The following is a 16,860-nucleotide window of genomic DNA, read 5'->3' as shown; positions in this document are numbered from 1 at the left end:
TCAGTCCATCATCACTTTAAATGGGAGTATAAACTCCCTGTAGGCCAGAGGTGATGTTTCACTGGAGTAACACACACTGCTAATGTATTCGGCCTCAAGACTGAATTTAGAAACAAACCATGAAAATGATCTAACTGTAGCTCCTCGTTTGTAAAACTTGAGGGTACTAGTATTTGTAATAGTATCCTGCTGTGGTTTTTTTTTGTGTGTGTATTTTTCTTTTAACCTGAAAAAGCAATATAAAAGTAAGTTTAATATTTAAGAACTTTGGGGAAAATTCCATCCAGTTTAGATTGATGAATGGGAAGAATATAAACTGGAGAGGAGAGACAGGCGAAGAAAAAAATCTGTTTCTCTAAAAAAAAAAAAAAGGGTTTGATTATTTCAATATGGTTTAATGTCTATCTGCAAGTGAAGGCCTCTTCTCTATTCCATGTAAATGGATAAAACTTTTGTTTAATCATCTTTTAACTGGAATCCACCACTATCGCTCAACCAAAGGATCTCCAAACACCTGGACGCCGTTGAGCGTTTCTGCAGTCATAGCATGAGCGAGCATTTTGGTCACTATGTCCCAACGTCCGTGTGACCGACCTGTGGAGGTCAGTGGTCCCTTGAGGTGTGACACGGTTGAGGCGGGACTCCAGAGCTCTGCGTCTGATTGGTGCCGGAACATTCGGCGGCTGAAGGTGGTACCCTGGAGAGCTGCGAGCAGCGCTCACTGCAGCAGAGTCCGACTGACGCGCAATGCCTCGTTTTACAGTGCACATCCGGGATGAATGGTTGGCAGTGCCCTGCCGAGATACCACCAACACCATCCAGTGGCTCGGATATGAGGCGCTCAAACGTTACGTCAAGAATAAACCAGACAACGGCGGCATAGCGGCTGTGAAGGACACGCGCTTCGTGGTGCGCAGGTGCCAGGGTTTGGGTTTGTTGGACGCGGATGACACCATCGATGACGTACTGGAGGATAATGACTTTGTAGAGCTTGGTATGAACATTCAAACATATAAGATATCTATTCATCACGTTTGGTGCGAGTGGAGGTGTTTCAGCTGCGCGTAATCCTGATTTGTTTTTGTTTGTTTGTTTGTTTGTTTGTTTGTTTGTTTGTTTGTTTAAAAAAAACGCATCAAATGTATTTTACCAGCGAGAGTGAATGTGGTTTTTGATCTTCTACCTGCAGCTATTGAAGGAGACACCATGTCCCCTGACTTCATTCCGTGTCAGCCTGGAGTTTCTCATCTGTATCCTTCAAACTTTGGTGACAGGGCTGAACTTTTAAAGTAATTGTAATGGTCGGATTTTTGAATGTCTTCTTCTCAACTGATAGGCAGAATCAGTGTTCATGTTGTATAATCCCTTAAATGAAAAATATCAAATAGTACAGCAGCATACAAAGAGCCCGGAGAAGTAAGTTCACACGCATCCATCTGTCCAAATTCAAAGATTATACCCACAGTATATGAAAAATGTCTACATTGATGGTATCAATATTTTGACTCCTGTTATGTAACACACAGTATATATCTTTGGATGGCAACAGCCTGACATCGACAGATCTGGTCAACTTAGGCAGAGGACTCTACAAGATAAAGGTAATGATCAACAAATTGGGCTTCTCCCGAGGTAATCGTTGACTTAACGTAATCATTCCCTCTTCCCAACAACTGCAGCTGACTCCAGAGGCAGAGAGGAAAGTTGTGCAATCAAGAGAGCTTTTGGATACCATTGTCAAAGAAAACAAAGGTGGGTTCTTTCTTTCTTTTTTTCTTTTTTTTTTGGTCAAAAATTGTCAACATATTACTCAGCTTCTCTTAAACTACAGAAATCAGTTCTACCATCTTCTCTTTACCCGTCTTCCTCCAGTTGTCTATGGGATCACAACAGGTTTTGGCAAATTTGCCCGAACTGTCATTCCTGTCAGCAAACTCAAGTATGTTCCTTTACTTTGTCAGCCGTTTCTGAACCTCTTCAGAAGAATTAACCGTTTGTTGTTTCATGTTCTGCAGGGAGCTGCAGGAGAACTTGGTGCGGTCGCACTCTGCAGGTGGTAAACTTACCTTCAACTGTGCTCTAGATGATAGAAAATGACATATTCAGTGTTTCTGATGAGATATTTGAGGATCTTTTGCCTGCATCATTGACATGACGCTGTGTTGTGCAGGTGTGGGTAACCCGCTGAGCCCTGAGAGGACCCGCATGCTTCTTGCCCTGAGGATCAATATTCTGGCTAAAGGGCACAGTGGTATTTCTCTGGAGACGCTTCATGCCATGATCCAGGCCTTCAACGGTCAGCTCTCTGGACCCTGCAGTCTCACGCCAGGCTACATGCTGTTAGCTCTTTGACAGCTGATGTTCTTATCAATAATCTCTCATTAATTTTGCCTCTGCAGCTTCCTGCCTCTCCTTCGTCCCAGAAAAGGGAACGGTGGGTGCTAGTGGAGACCTAGCACCCCTCTCTCATTTAGCCCTGGGGCTGATGGGAGAGGGTAAAATGTGGTCTCCCAAGAGTGGATGGGCAGATGCCAAATATGTAAGTCCTGGGACAATAATGACTTGCTTAATGCTACAGGGATTGCTTATAGCGGAGGGTTGCAAGGTCCAGCAGGAAAACATGTTTGCTTTTGATGACCCTTGACCTTTAACATGTTTTCTCTCCTTTAATCTGTGGCCAGGTCCTGGAGGCCCATGGACTGAAGCCAATATCACTAAAGCCTAAAGAGGTAATGTGTAAAAACAGCCCTAATCGCTCATATTTGATCTGCCTTCACCATAGGAATTGACCCAGGGTTCAATGGGAGCAGATTGCATCATCTCTCTAAAGTACAGGATGTCAATTATGGTAGTGTTTAGTAAAACGTGATCACACTCGCAGCTGTAACAAGTACTTCTTCTATGTACTCACACTGTCTTTCCTTCACAGGGCCTTGCTTTGATTAATGGGACTCAGATGATCACTTCCTTGGGGGCAGAGGCTGTGGAAAGAGCCCAGGCAGTCGCTCGACAAGCCGACATCATCGCCGCCCTCACCCTGGAGGTGTTGAAGGGAACTACCAAGGCCTTTGACAGTGGTGGGCAGTGCTGAGCAAAATCCTAACAGAGGAGATCATTTACGTGCAACTCCCAGGTTCTCCAAGATATCAGTTCCATGACCCCTCTTTTTGTGATCTCCTCCGCTGTAGACATTCACTCGCTGCGGCCCCACCCTGGACAAATCGAGGTGGCCCTACGCTTCCGCTCTCTACTGGACTCTGACCACCACCCATCCCAGATTGCAGGTCAGTGAGGGTAGTCTCAAATTCTAGAACACACATTTATAAAACATTACTCAACATGCATGTGAATAAGTTTGTTTTCTGTCATTTATTATTGTGTGTTTGAACCTATCCAAGGCTCACGAAAGCCAAGCTTGTGTGTGGACTTTGCTGTGTGGTTTGAGTGCGATTGAAGTACTGGCTGCTCAGAGGTCGCCGTTAGGATGGAAATACGGATGTGTTTTCCCTACAGGAACTATGAATTCATAGCTGATGGTCCTATTCTTGCATTGAAAACATGGAGTGCTTTAAGTGTGTGTCATGTGGTGCTGCTGTGTTTTGCCAGAGAGCCACAGGTTCTGTGACAGAGTTCAGGATGCCTACACCATGCGGTGCTGTCCTCAGGTAACCTCCAGTAAAGTCATTTTCTATTTATATTAGGGATTTCACAATACTAGAAACTTGGAAGTCGGTACAAATGAGTCCAGAAAAGGAACAACTGTGATCATCTAAACATACACACAGGTGCAGGACTAAAAGCGATCCACCTCAGAGAAAAGAAAGAAGAAAGAAACAGGTCGGAAAACTGCAGAGTTCCCAGGAACCTGTTATTGTCTGAAAGGCAATTACCTGTTTTTCTCTGAGGCAGAACAAATACCACAACATTTCAATAAATAAAAACGTCATATTTGATTTCATAAAAACCCTTTGGTAAAAAAACAACAACCTGCAGCACAATTTGTTTCAATAAACAAAATGATATGATAGGCTCCAGCCCCCCCCCCCCCCATCAAACTTCTCTAGAACTCTTGTAGCACAAGACACCATCTGTGTTATCATGACTATGACTGTTCTCAGAATTTTGGTATTGACATAGCACATGGTTATCCTGTGAAATTCCTAATTTAAATATCAAAGTTTATGTCACGGGGTTTTACAATCTGGATCCTGACCCTGTTTGGATGAAGAAACCGGATTCTTCTGTGGATGATCATTCTAGCTGCCTCCATTCAAGTATTGCTCACCTGTTTCTGAGCGTGTCTTATTCCTTCTCTACAAATAGGTCCACGGTGTCACCAATGACACAATCAAATTCGTCCAGAACATCATCAACACAGAAATCAACAGTGCCACTGACAACCCTGTATCCCGATGCAAACATTTGTCTCGAACGTGAATGTAGACGTGCAACATTTCCGCTACAAGTTCAAGGTTGTGCCACGAATGGTGTGTATTTCTTGATGCTGAGAGGAATTTTTCTTAACGTTCACACAAGATGGTGTTCGCGGAAAGAGGTGAGACTATTTCAGGTGGGAATTTTCATGGAGAATACCCAGCTAAGGTATGTAGAATATGATATCTACAACTCATTTTTTGAGGGTTTTATTCTCACTCATTGTTCTGTCGGGTCCGTCAGGCTCTAGACTTTTTAGCCATTGCAGTCCATGAACTGGCCTCCATCAGTGAGAGGAGGATCGAGCGGTTGTGTAACCCGTCTCTGAGTGAACTTCCGGCCTTCCTCGTCAATGAGGGAGGCCTCAACTCGGGCTTCATGATCGCTCACTGCACTGCTGCTGCCTTGGGTTGGTGTGAAAAAACATTATCAGTGTTTTTATTTCGACAATAATCGATCATGAACTCTAATCTCTTGTCTTTTTTGTGTGTGTGTGTCTGCGTTTTGTTTTTTTGTTTTTAGTCTCAGAGAATAAAGTTTTGTGTCATCCATCCTCTGTGGACTCCTTGTCCACCAGTGCTGCCACAGAGGACCATGTATCCATGGGGGGCTGGGCTGCTCGGAAGGCCCTGAGGGTCGTGGAGCACGTGGAGCAAGGCAAGGCTGCCACGATCTGATCTATTGATACGACAAATATGGGCAGCAAGATGAAAACCAGGGAAGCGCGATAAACGGCCAGCGTCTTTGTTGCCATGACTGACAATATCTTGACCCTGCAACCCAATGACCGAAACTTGGATAAAGGTCACGCAATAGGATACGCAACAATGGCTCTTGTACCTCTGACATGACCACAGCGACCGTCATGAAGTCAGAAATACCATGTAGTCTGAACCTAGAGGTTTGGCGCTCTGAGTGGCTTTCTGCCAGCAGGGTTAACTAAAAACTACTGGGCCGAGGCAGAGCTGAGACAGACTCGTTGCATTTTTGGGCTTTTTTTTTTTGCCTTGAAAAGCACCAAGTTCACCAAAATGTGCTGAAGCTTAATGCGTTGAACAGAAACCATTCAATTGTGCTCCGTGTGCAGTGACATGGTGACATTACAGCAAACATAGGACAATCAAGTAACCTGCCAACTCACGTGTCATCAGAAGTTGTGTAATTTAATCTTAACAACTGAATTTGGGACTGAAATTTATAGTACATTTGTTAGATTTGAATTAATAGCATTTTTGCTAAATCTTATTTATGTATTTATTTATTTATGTTATCTCTGAGCAGTTCTGGCTATAGAGTTGTTGGCAGCCTGTCAGGGTATTGAGTTCCTCCGTCCACTTCGTACCACCACTCCATTGGAGAAGGTCTATGAACTTGTGCGCAGTGTGGTCAAGTAAGTCAAACAGATATGACCAAGGTACAAAAGTTTCCATCCAATGAATGCTGTACAGAATAGTTAATATTTATCCACTGTTCTACTTTCTCATTCTCTCATGTTTCTGCTTTTAACAGACCATGGATTAAAGACAGATTCATGTCTCCAGATATCGAGGCTGTTCACCGTCTCCTGCTTGACCAGAAGGCAAGTGCTGACGTTGCCTTGATGTACCTAAAGGCTCTGCAGGGTTGGAAACGGACGAGCAGTTCCATTGTTATAATATTTACATGTTTCCATCTCAGGTGTGGACTGTGGCCAAGCCTTACATTGACAAGTATCAGACGGAATACATCCCAGAGTCCCGCCCCATTTCTCCGACTGCCTTCTCTCTGGAGTCTGCGCCATCGCCAAGGAAACGTGTTCGTCATGAGTGAACGCAACCACGCACCAATGGGTGCACATCATTAGTTTTGCAAAAACTAAAACCATTTTTGTTCCACATTTATATACATTTCTAAGATCGCAATAATGGCTATCAACCACCCATCTTTGTTTTAATCCTCAAGTCACGCGCCGATTTCTTCCACATGTTTTTGATCCCTCACGCATCAGTGTGTGTCTACTGTTTCTCCAATAATTATTGGTGTTGACCTTGCATTTACGCTGCACTACGCTGCTGTGCATGACAGTTGTATTTATCAACGTTTATGTTGTCACTTTAACGTGTCTGATTTAGTTTGTATTGCCTCGTGACTACCTCAGCCATTGTACCTGCCTTCCTATCAAATTTCTTGATGATGTAGAGCAAATATTACTGCAGTTATAATTGATTCTTTCTGGAATAATTGGGTAAATTACTGTCATCTATGCAACTCAGACTACAATAAAGGTTTTTAAAACTCTATTCTTTAATCATCTGCCTCGCTAACTACTCCCCTTATTATTTCTGCACATTTAGAGCCAAAGGAATAAAATCCCGCAGGGGTGAGGTGTCTCTACAGGCTAACTGGGAAGTTAGCATCCCCATTGTTTTTATCATCCAAAAGCCAATGGGATATTAACATTTGGTTTTGGATTATTGCCCATTTAGCATTGCTGGTTTTAGATCAGGTTAGGTATGCACTCTTCAACTGCCATCTGGTTTTTTGTGTTATTTTATTTTATTACTACATGCAGTGATATTGATTGCTTGTAGTATTTGCAATAGGAGTGGTAATACGACCTTTGTGCTATGACTGAGATCAGCATTCTCTGTGAAAAAAAAGTCCAAATTACTGGATGCAGAGGGGAAAAAAATGCATTAAATCCAGAAGGCACAGCCCATTGATAGATCTCTATCTAATGTTGCTGGGTTACTGCCAGCCAGTTTTTCTGATGACCAAGAAAAGTCGAAGCTTCATAAAGGCCCTTCACAGCAGTTTGATTACAGGCCATGATTCCAAAATTACCCAAAATGGAAGGACTAAGTTCCTGAATTAGTACGAGTGTGTAATATCAGTATTTCAAAGTGAGTCCAACAACATTCATGAATGAATTAACAACCCATTCAAACTTTCCATTACATCCTAGTACAGATGAGCAAACAATTGGAAAATAAATTAAAATAATGAATTCCAGCCTGTGGCGAAACCAGTTCTTTGTCTGGTTTTAATAGCTGCACATTCATTAACAGAAGGCTTTTAATTGTCTTGGCAGTCAATTTTCTAAAATAAACACACAGTAAAAACAGAGCGGAATGTGTTTTTCAGCTTCCAGTCACATTTTATTCTAATGTGTGAGTTTTGTTCATCTGAGGCCTTCTAAGCGGTACCTCCTTGCTCTAACTGCCCACCTTTGAGGTGCTGAGTATCACCCCCCAGAAGAAAAAGTCAAATGTCACAGACCTGAAAAGACAGTTTTAGTTACAAAGGTTACTTTAGCAAATCATGACCGATAGTTGCACAAAGAGTAGAAGTTTATTGCGCACAGAAATAGTTCAACCTCGCAATAAATTTTAGTACTTTAATATTCAGGTCCATATAACAAGTTAATGTATGTTGTTTGTGCACCAGGCTCTTCCTAATCATAGTTTTCTACAGAGACTTTATGGACTCCAAAACTAATCACAAACCAGTGACGAAGCAAGTGTCCGGGAATACAGGAGCCTGACAAACAGAAGAAACCGATCCCCCAACCGTTGCGTTACATTGCAACGGTAAAACGCTGAAGTGTTTATTAAGGCACGCGTATTTGTGACAGAAAAGGTGTCTCCTTCGAGCCGGATTCGAACCAGCGACCTAAGGATTTCAGCTTTGAGCCACTACAGTCCTCCGCTCTACCAACTGAGCTATCGAAGGGACGTTATTTTTGACGTGGTATTATATATTCTTATATTTGAGAAGGTGTTAATGTTTTAGTTTTTCTCCTGTATATTTTCTTCCTAATATTACATTCATACGTGCATGCTAGCGAATGTCTTTTGGCTAAGCTAACTGGCAAGATTGTGCAGAGTTTAACGACGGAGGAAGTTAGCTTCCAATTAGTTAGCAGTTAGCAGCCGTAAGGAGCGTGTTAGATGTTTGCTGTAAAGCCAAACAGTGACTGAAAGCCACGCTCAAATTTGAGAGAAAAATACGTCCAGGAAAAGGAAAATCTGAAGTTTCACCTTAAATTGCTGTTAGTTGGAGAATAGGAAGCTAACTTCAACGTCGACTTTTTCCATCATTGAATCTCATGGGGAGAAAAAAGGTATGTGTAACGTGTTTACCTAAGAACAAGTGCACTCTTTTCAGAAACTATCCATTCATAAAAAAACACGATTTGATTTGAGCTTGAGAGACAATTCTGAAGTTAGCCTGCTAAAGTTAGCTGCACATTACCAACTTGCAGGAGAAGACCGTGAGGTGTTTGCTGCAAAAACAAGGATATGGCACAAACAGTGTGGTACATCAGCAAATATATGACTAAATCGTCAATCACCCTCCTCTTCCACAAACACAGATGTTCTCAGTTTCAGGGTCCGTGTATCGTGGAGGGGCCATAAATTATGGCAATAATGCTGCAGGGATTTCAAGAGTCTCTGCAGATCTCGTAGATGAAAAGTAAGAAAAGCTTGAATGGAATATTAAATTATTTTACACTTATTGTTTGACCTCATTCTATTATTCATTGCGACACCATCAGTTAGTATAACTTTGCCTCTCCCAAAACAGGCTCCAAATTTGTGTGTCAGCGAAGAGGAAATTGCAAATTGGTGAATGGAAGAATAGTTGTCAGCTGCACAGGTATGTTGCGTCAGTAAGTTTGCTCTGTTATTGCACTTAAATTGAAAAAGGCAGCTGAACATCTGCTCATGTAAACCACGTATGTATGATTTCAGCGGTGTGTTCGGATAATAGCCTGTATTTGAGAATACCTAAATCTACAAGGTCGAGTGTACCATCTCTTGACTTTGTCTAATGTTTATAACTTTAGTTTAAATCATGTAACTTTTCAAATTACAAACTTGATCCGGTTCAAGCCACTAGATGGCAATATTCCCCCATTTTATGAGGTGATATTGTCCCTCCTGGTCAACTCACTCAAACTCTGTCTTGTCATTTCTTTTTGAGAACCCAAACATCATTTTAACCTGAAACACAAACATGGCAGTGAGAGGGAGGATGTTGATGACAGTTCAGGGTCTGCCTGCTGTATCCGAACAGAAGGGGTTTACCAGCTGCTTGTGTGTAGCAGGGATTTTTCACTGTATCACAATCCACTGATGTCACATTGACAGGTCAGCCTACACACTGTACCTCACCAGCAATGTGATCGTTGTTGTGATTCTTTGAATTCCCTCACCTACAACAAACAGCAGCTCCGCATCCTGCCTCCAAGCAATGGAAACGCTAACTGCTAACTGTAGAAGTAGCCACTTGCCAGGCTCAGTAACTCAGTCTTCCTGAGACGGAAAATACTATCTGAGACGGTCATTGACAGAAAAATGACACGGAGAAAATCCTCTACATCTGTTTCTGCCGTAGAGGCTTTATACAAGCGTAAACCCAAAAAGAACAAAAGCACAATTTATTCAGTGATGATATAGAAATCAGTTATTACAAAACATCATTTCAGTTCCGTTATTTTTTTCTCCTAACAGTGTATTAGGAGGAATTAAACTGAATGATGCTTTCATGTTGACAAAACTACTAACTGCAAATTACTTTGGTTAATCTTAAGATACAATGTTATATTAAAAAAAAATTAGTCAAGTTGCACCGATATAACAGTGTTGGCCAATATCAGCCCATCACAGATATATTGGCATGTTTTTTCTGATATGTCTAGTAAGCCAAAAACATATTCCAGCCAATACATCAGTGTCTAATGACGACATTATCAGCACGCCATCGATATCAGCAGGTATTTATCCGTCCAGTTTAACTCGGATCTCTTTTTCGCTCATAAATTGTTGTTTAAGATAAAGAGACAATCTGGTAAACATGTGATTTATGCCCCTCTCCAAATGTTTTGGGAAAAAAATTGTGCAATATCACGCATCATATGAATATTGTGTTTTGCATGCTATTGGCCCCAGAACTCCCGTATCGGTCAGGCTCTACAGCTATAGCTGTTTTTGATGCTTTTGCTGAACTGAAGAATGTTTTGTTCCTCTGCAGGCTTTCTGAGATGTGGACAGAAATCAATGAGTCTGTCAGGCAGCAAAGTGACGCCAATAATAACTTTCAGCAGGTTTATTAAAGGCTCATGATGATAAATAGTGGCTGTCAAGCAGCTTTCTGTTCATCTCCACTTGTCCAAAATGAAGATGTATTCATTTTTCATGACCTGTCAGACAGCAAAGAGCAATGTTGCTCTGCATACATTATATTTCATCAACGTGGAGCCGAAGCAGGGTCATGCCAGAGAAGCTGTAGACATTCCTGTCATAACACCGGCTCCAAACCCCAGATCTTCTCTGAACTTAACTTAAAATATCATCCTGTGCAAGGGCAACAACCCTCCCACCCCTGCCTCACCCCCGGAAGGTAAAGGTTTGACGAGTGAAGCTCCAGACGTCTTACCATCAATCATACACAGTAGGTGCAGTTTTTATCCAACTAATGGAGTTATTTTCACTCTGCAGAGTTTTAGCCTGGAACAGCCAAAAGGTACTCTCATGATGAACTACTGACAGGGGCTTTCAATTTGCTTTCCAAGGTCACGAAGACAGTCAGAGCCTCACTGGCCATTACGTGTGACCTTAGCTTTTTTGATGATGTACACTTAAGAGTTTTGCTGTGCACCAAATCCAAAAGAAGACAGCTTCTTCAAAAAGCTTCTTTTAAGCAAGGCAATTCAGTAATGTTCACATGTTACACATATTCAAACTCAAAATTGCAGCCACCATTTCATGTCCCACTTACGCAATACCTTATTCGCAACGGTACTCCATTAAATCCACAACTGATTAAAGTGAGACAATTCTGATGGAGAGTTAAAAAAAAGAAGAAGACATTCTCAGTAGATTACAAATTCAGATTTAAGGATATGTAAAAAATATTTGCAAAACATCTGTAAAAGAAACCTCCAGGATGGAAATGCATCTGCAATGTTTGCTTGGGAAGTGGAGACTTAAGAATATGAGGAAAACACATTTTGAGAGTATGGCCTTTAATGATATGCAATGTAAAATTATATAAATACATTTGAATGATAAAACTAAAAAAATGTCACCACTACCCCATTTTTTTTTACATCAAAATTTTGTGTACTTTAAATATATGAGGATCCTGTCAAAAACGCACTAATTTGTACAAATGTCCACGGCAGAAACCTCAGCTTTAAATAATACCTGAATTAACACCCTTCATGTAAAAGAAATAGCCCAAAACCTCAAAATTGACCAGAGGGGAAAAAAAAGGAAACATCTTTTTTTCCTTTTATTAAGACCGTGTGATGGATGAAATTGCACAGTCATGAATTAGATATTTGGCACGCTGTTCGCCTTCCAATAACACTAAGAAAATAAAAATGGAACACGTCTGGCTGCCTGGGTTTTATGAAGGTGGAACTCCCACAGTTGCCTGTTTCTGTGCCCACTCCTGCTCTCTTAATTCAAGCCTGTGCTCATTCATCTGTTGAGCCTTTCCTGTGCAATAAGAGACGTGTCAAAAGGTGATGTAAAGTTTAGTATAAATTACCAGAAGCGTCTGGATGGAGGCGCTGGGGAGGGAGGTGTGTGTGTCCTCTGTTACGTGTAGTATCAAGAGGCTCGTAGTACTGTCATAATGTGATACGTAAAGATCTCACGCCCCGAATGCCGAGGGGATCATGTTGAGTAACGTGTTTACTCAACAGTTCCTGGTTAATTTGCAGTCATTACACATGAAACCATCTGATGATATGTGGGTGTGGGTAGTGGGAGCAAGCAGACCGATAACAATGATAAACATCATAAAATGGAGGAGAAGTGAAGTGCAATCAGGGACTTGAGGGTGTATGAGCCCTGGCCTGTGGACAAGGCACCTACCCTCCTCGCCTGAAGCACGTCTGGCTTTTTGTCTGGCTTTTACATGAGAGTAGACAGATTACTTGCAGGGGTTGAGAAGGTTCAGCAAGCGGAAGGTACTATAGGTGACATGGCAGCATGGAGAAAGGGGGGTCATATCCTTTTACAGTCTGGAAATAAAGCAGCAGTGGAACAGTTGTCACTGGCCGTGGAGGTCCAGCACCGCACTGTCGCCGCCGTAGAAGCACTAATTAAGGGATATCTGAAATAATTAATGGAGGACACAGCTATTGGAATTGGTCCAATTTTGTGTGAGAATGTGGTAACCGGCAGCAACCGTAGCATAGCATTTGCCCTCAAGTATTAAAGTGCTTGTTTTTGCAACTGACAGGCTTCGATTGATATCGTAAATGTCTCACAACATTATTGGGGATTCCTTCTGAGGTCGCTGTGTCTGATGTGGATGTGTTTGGCAGTTCTTTAGTGGGAGACGGAGATGAAAGTTGATCATATTTGGATTTACCATGTGGTGCAGAGAGTGCTTCCTGTAACCACGACGTGGCAATGTCATAGCATCACCATGGTGACACTATTAAATAAAACTCAATCTTTACAGCAACCATCGCAACGTTCTGAGGGTGTTTCTTGACCAATGTGAGACTGATCTTATCTGCCCATAAAAAAGAGAGGTCGTTATAAGTTGCCCCTAGGTGGCGCCGTGACAAATCTGCTCTAACGTGTCATGTACATTCCTGCTCTTAGATAAATATACAGGGAAATAACACCACTGTCCTTGGTAGAGATAAGAATTGAAACAGTTAAGTTCTCAAATGATGGGAAAATAACCTTGAACCAGTTCTAAAAATACCAGAATTATCCTTTAAATACCAAGAGGATTCCTCTGACTGCGCTGTTTTGACTAATTTTACATTTATAGAATGTATTTGCATCATTCCAGACATAATATTCAGAGCCTTCGATATGCAGTTATGTCACCATTGTAATGTGTCATTCTTAATTTCCTGGGAACTGCAGCAAACATGAATCAAATTTGGTAAAGATCAGAGTTGTTGGCGAGTCTCTGTCGGCAAGCAAGCAAGTATTGATTGAAATTGAATATGAATCTTGAATATGAATATAAAATTGACTCAATCTTTGTCACCCAGAGCAAAGGTGCAGCTGTGGTACAGAAGTGGGCCAAATATGGACTCTGGCTATTTTGTCTTGGGATTTCTTTAAATTGAAAACTAAAATTAGAATAGTGTCAGCCTTGAGTGATATAACTCAAGATGTTTGAATTGATGTTGTGTAACAGAAAAAAATAACCCCCCCAAAAAAACATCCCAGCTGGAGTTAAAGGAATTTGTTGGTAATATGCGTTGTTTCATCCTGCCAGGGGAATACACCACAGACTGGCCGAGATTAGACATCCTTCCTGCTGCATTTTTCATGGTGACTCCTGGGACTTGAGGATTGAAAAACATGCAAGTGATGTACAAAGAGAAGGGCTGAAGGCGCATCACCCTTGGCCCGGTGGATCATCTGGAGACAACCGAAATAACCCATGCAAATCTGAAAACACACAGACCTGAACTCTGTTCTCTTGAAGCAGAAGAGGCCGTCACTGTGACGAGAGTCGCAGCATTTCAGGAATGTCCCGATGCCTCAGGGAAGAGATGGAAAATGCTCATGACACCATCTTTTCCTTGAACATATACACACATACGAGTCAAGTAACCGCACAGAAAGACTCTTACCCCGGGCATTATGAACAGCAGGAACAGAATACTCTTGACCTCATGAAATCATGAGGATGATATTCGATTCCCCCCCTTTTTTTTATATCTCCAATCGTCATCTTGTCCTGTCTTTTCATCTTTAATCCATTTTTTCCCACACATTCAAGATCTTTCACAGTACCGGATGAGTATGATACATCTGGCTGGCTACTGACTGAAGTATCATATAGCCATTTTTGTTTCTTGAAACGTCCCCTTTGACTCAATGAGGCAATGTCACAGGCAAAAGGAAACTGGAGCAACTGGGTGATTATTGAGGTCAAGGGTTGTGTGACCTTGCAGGTCCTTGGCTGTGGTCTGTTTGACCGGGCGGGAGAAGCTCGATTAATGAGTGGCAGTCAGAAATGAGTGGTGACTTGTGGCAGGAATGCAACACACTCGTCATTCACTGTTGCACTGAGTGCTGTTGCCAGTGATAGTAGCCGATATGAGCCTTTCATAGATATATTGACATATGTGCCAATATGATATCAGATTTCCAGTGAGGTTTATGCTTTCAGTTACTGTCTAATTATTATTGCAAAATGTGCAAAGGCTGTCATCCATCATGTTGGATGGTGGATCATTAAAACAACTATACAGTATATATGAATATTTTGATGCATATCTGGATTTTTTTCACTACCCAAATGTCAGTTTTGGTCACGCAAATCCTTTAGTGTTCAGGCTGACACTCGAATTAATAGTCAGGTATTAAAATTATACATCTTGAACATCAGGAGAGAAGTTCAAAGAATGGATGAATCCAGTTTAGATCCTCGAAAACTGAAGAATTGGGATCATGTCTGATAAATCCTTCCCAAATTCAGAGATTAACGGAATTTTGATCATTATTTCATGTGCATTTAACCTTTGTGTAATTAGGATGGGTGTATCTCAGTCTTATTTTTGTTGTTAATGCAAGAAAAAAGAAGAAGAAGCTTCATCTGAAGTAAAAACCTGTGAAGAGGTCTTACAGTCTGTGGGAACCGTCCCCAACAATGTGCATTCTGGATCACTATGTTGATGGAACCTGGTCCAAAGAAGTTTCAACAATTGATGTAAGATTTGGAGGGAATTTATCAAAAGAAGTCAAAGCTCTTCTCAAGTTCATTCATTGGTTAACAAAATTGCTCCCGTGTGTCCAAATATGGATGGAAAAATAATCATGGCTGCTGTTTGTGAACATTTGTATATTTAAAAGTCTGCCAGACATGCTGGAGATATTATTGTACGAGTTTAATATTAGGAATCGGTGTGGGAGGGGTCTGAGAAGAGACCAGTAGGGGGCGGTGCGAACGTCTTCATATTCCCACGTCACTGAAGCAGACGGTTGAAACCTGACGCGCGTAGGATGGAAACAAATACAGATCATGAGTGCAGTCCAAGGATCTACAATGGCAGAGGGGACTCATCTGCAACCATGTTGTGATGGTGAACTGCTTTATTCAGAATGTGAATAGATGTGTCCTATTTATTCTGGTAGGCGCGTTTCTGCATCAACAGACTTCACGACAGATGACTTAATTTAGAGGCAACGAGCTCAGGATGAGACTGTGGGTTTTACTATTCATTATTCCGGTGTGCGCATCTTCTCTTTTCACCGGTAAGTTGGAAACTTTTACGCACGAACGTTCTTAAGAATTTGCACTGGATTTGGATTTTAAAAACGCGTGCTTGCACGAGTGTTTTAAAAAAGAGGGGCAGTGGGAGCTGAATCACTGAAACTCAGCATGTGTTTTACTAAAATAAATCCATCTTTTCTCACCATGCAGACACTAAACCCAAAGGTCCAGCCGTGAATAGCCGCTGCTCTGGCCGAGCCTGCAACCCTCGCATGGGTAACTTGGCCAAGGGGAGGGTGCTGACAACCCAGTCTGTCTGTGGCTCCAACTTCTCGGAGCCCTATTGCTTCTACAGGCAGACGTCCGCCCCCCACAGCAGGGAGATCTGCTCCGCTCCCAAATGCAGCAAGTGTAACGCTGCCATCCCAAGCCAGGCGCACCCTCCCTCCGCCATGAGCGACTCTTCTTTCCGCTACCCGGAGACCTGGTGGCAGTCCGCTGGCGGTGTGAGGGAGGAGACGCTCCAGCTGGACCTGGAGACTGAGTTCCTCTTTACGCATCTCATCTTGGTGTTTCGCTCACCTCGTCCCGCTGCCATGGTGCTGGAGCGCTCTCAGGACCATGGACGAACATGGAAGACCCTCTGTTACTTTGCCAGGGACTGCGAGGAAACTTTTGGCTTGGCTGAGGGGTCTGCGGCCCCGGAGAGTGGCGTAACCTGCTCCTCCAAGTATTCAGGAGCTTTTCCATGCACCAGAGGAGAGGTTAGTCTTTCCTACGAAACTTTGTCTAGCAGTTAAACACATATGTATCAACCGTCCTTCAGGGCCATGATGAGACTATACCGGACAATTATTGACATTCCATTGGGCAAAGGTATGGAGGCTAAGAAAAGCCATAGTTGTTGCCATTTTTGTTATTCCGTTACTTCATTAGAATAATATAATAAGACCTCATTGTATCAAGATAACTTATTATTTCAAGATAACGGGGCAAACAACTTTCGATAACAGCAGTTTTCTTGATATAATAAGTTGATTATTAATATGAGTTTGTTATCTTGAGCTAAAAACATAATAAATCCGTTGCCACAAAATAATGATGTTTTAAAAAGTTATTGAAATCATGGCTATTCTGGCTTCCATAATAAATCGTTTTGTACTGTAACAGTTTTTCCCAGAAAAACCTAAAATCTAAATTAACGTTTAAAAGTCGTAAAACTTGCTTGAACCCGAC

The 16,860-nt window shown here is 42.0% G+C and overlaps 2 protein-coding genes and 1 non-coding gene across 9 annotated transcripts in view; 2 read left to right on the top strand and 1 right to left on the bottom strand.

Moving 5' to 3' along the window:
- Positions 1 to 693: 693 nt before the first annotated feature.
- hal (histidine ammonia-lyase) lies at positions 694 to 6,716 on the top strand. The gene is made up of 20 exons (XM_086207851.1): positions 694 to 994; positions 1,190 to 1,250; positions 1,389 to 1,416; positions 1,527 to 1,601; positions 1,680 to 1,752; positions 1,873 to 1,939; positions 2,016 to 2,053; positions 2,171 to 2,296; positions 2,400 to 2,539; positions 2,682 to 2,729; positions 2,930 to 3,077; positions 3,189 to 3,284; positions 3,607 to 3,665; positions 4,324 to 4,404; positions 4,537 to 4,602; positions 4,678 to 4,843; positions 4,957 to 5,091; positions 5,716 to 5,824; positions 5,944 to 6,013; positions 6,112 to 6,716. The coding sequence occupies exons 1-20, from the start codon at positions 748 to 750 to the stop codon at positions 6,241 to 6,243; spliced, it is 1,965 nt and encodes a 654-aa protein (XP_086063977.1). The 5' UTR covers positions 694 to 747; the 3' UTR covers positions 6,244 to 6,716.
- Positions 6,717 to 7,981: 1,265 nt separating this feature from the next.
- LOC147259119 (netrin-4-like) overlaps positions 7,982 to 16,860 on the top strand; it is a 16,288-nt gene continuing 7,409 nt past the window's right edge. The window contains exons 1-7 of one of the 7 annotated variants that reach the window (XM_086209363.1): positions 7,982 to 8,163; positions 8,799 to 8,889; positions 9,001 to 9,072; positions 10,782 to 10,869; positions 13,678 to 14,326; positions 15,546 to 15,665; positions 15,835 to 16,388. In XM_086209363.1, the coding sequence (XP_086065489.1) occupies positions 15,608 to 15,665; positions 15,835 to 16,388 (612 nt within the window). In that variant the 5' untranslated portion in view covers positions 7,982 to 8,163; positions 8,799 to 8,889; positions 9,001 to 9,072; ... (1 more) ...; positions 13,678 to 14,326; positions 15,546 to 15,607. Of the gene's footprint in view, positions 8,164 to 8,205; positions 8,537 to 8,788; positions 8,890 to 9,000; positions 9,073 to 10,781; positions 10,870 to 13,677; positions 14,327 to 15,411; positions 15,666 to 15,834; positions 16,389 to 16,860 lie in introns of those variants that run through there. The other 6 variants (XM_086209364.1, XM_086209366.1, XM_086209362.1 and 3 more) reach the window with 6 other exon arrangements.
- trnay-gua (transfer RNA tyrosine (anticodon GUA)) lies at positions 8,058 to 8,145 on the bottom strand. Its single transcript is given in 2 exon segments — positions 8,058 to 8,093; positions 8,109 to 8,145. It is a non-coding gene; the product is annotated as a tRNA-Tyr (tRNA).

This window comes from Aulostomus chinensis, chromosome 7, assembly GCF_037954235.1.
Source record: "Aulostomus chinensis isolate RoL2024-O1b breed Wild chromosome 7, RoL_Achi_v1.0, whole genome shotgun sequence".
Taxonomy (NCBI): domain Eukaryota; kingdom Metazoa; phylum Chordata; class Actinopteri; order Syngnathiformes; family Aulostomidae; genus Aulostomus; species Aulostomus chinensis.
Note: the sequence above shows the minus strand (reverse complement) of the source record. Positions and strands in the feature narration are given on the sequence as shown.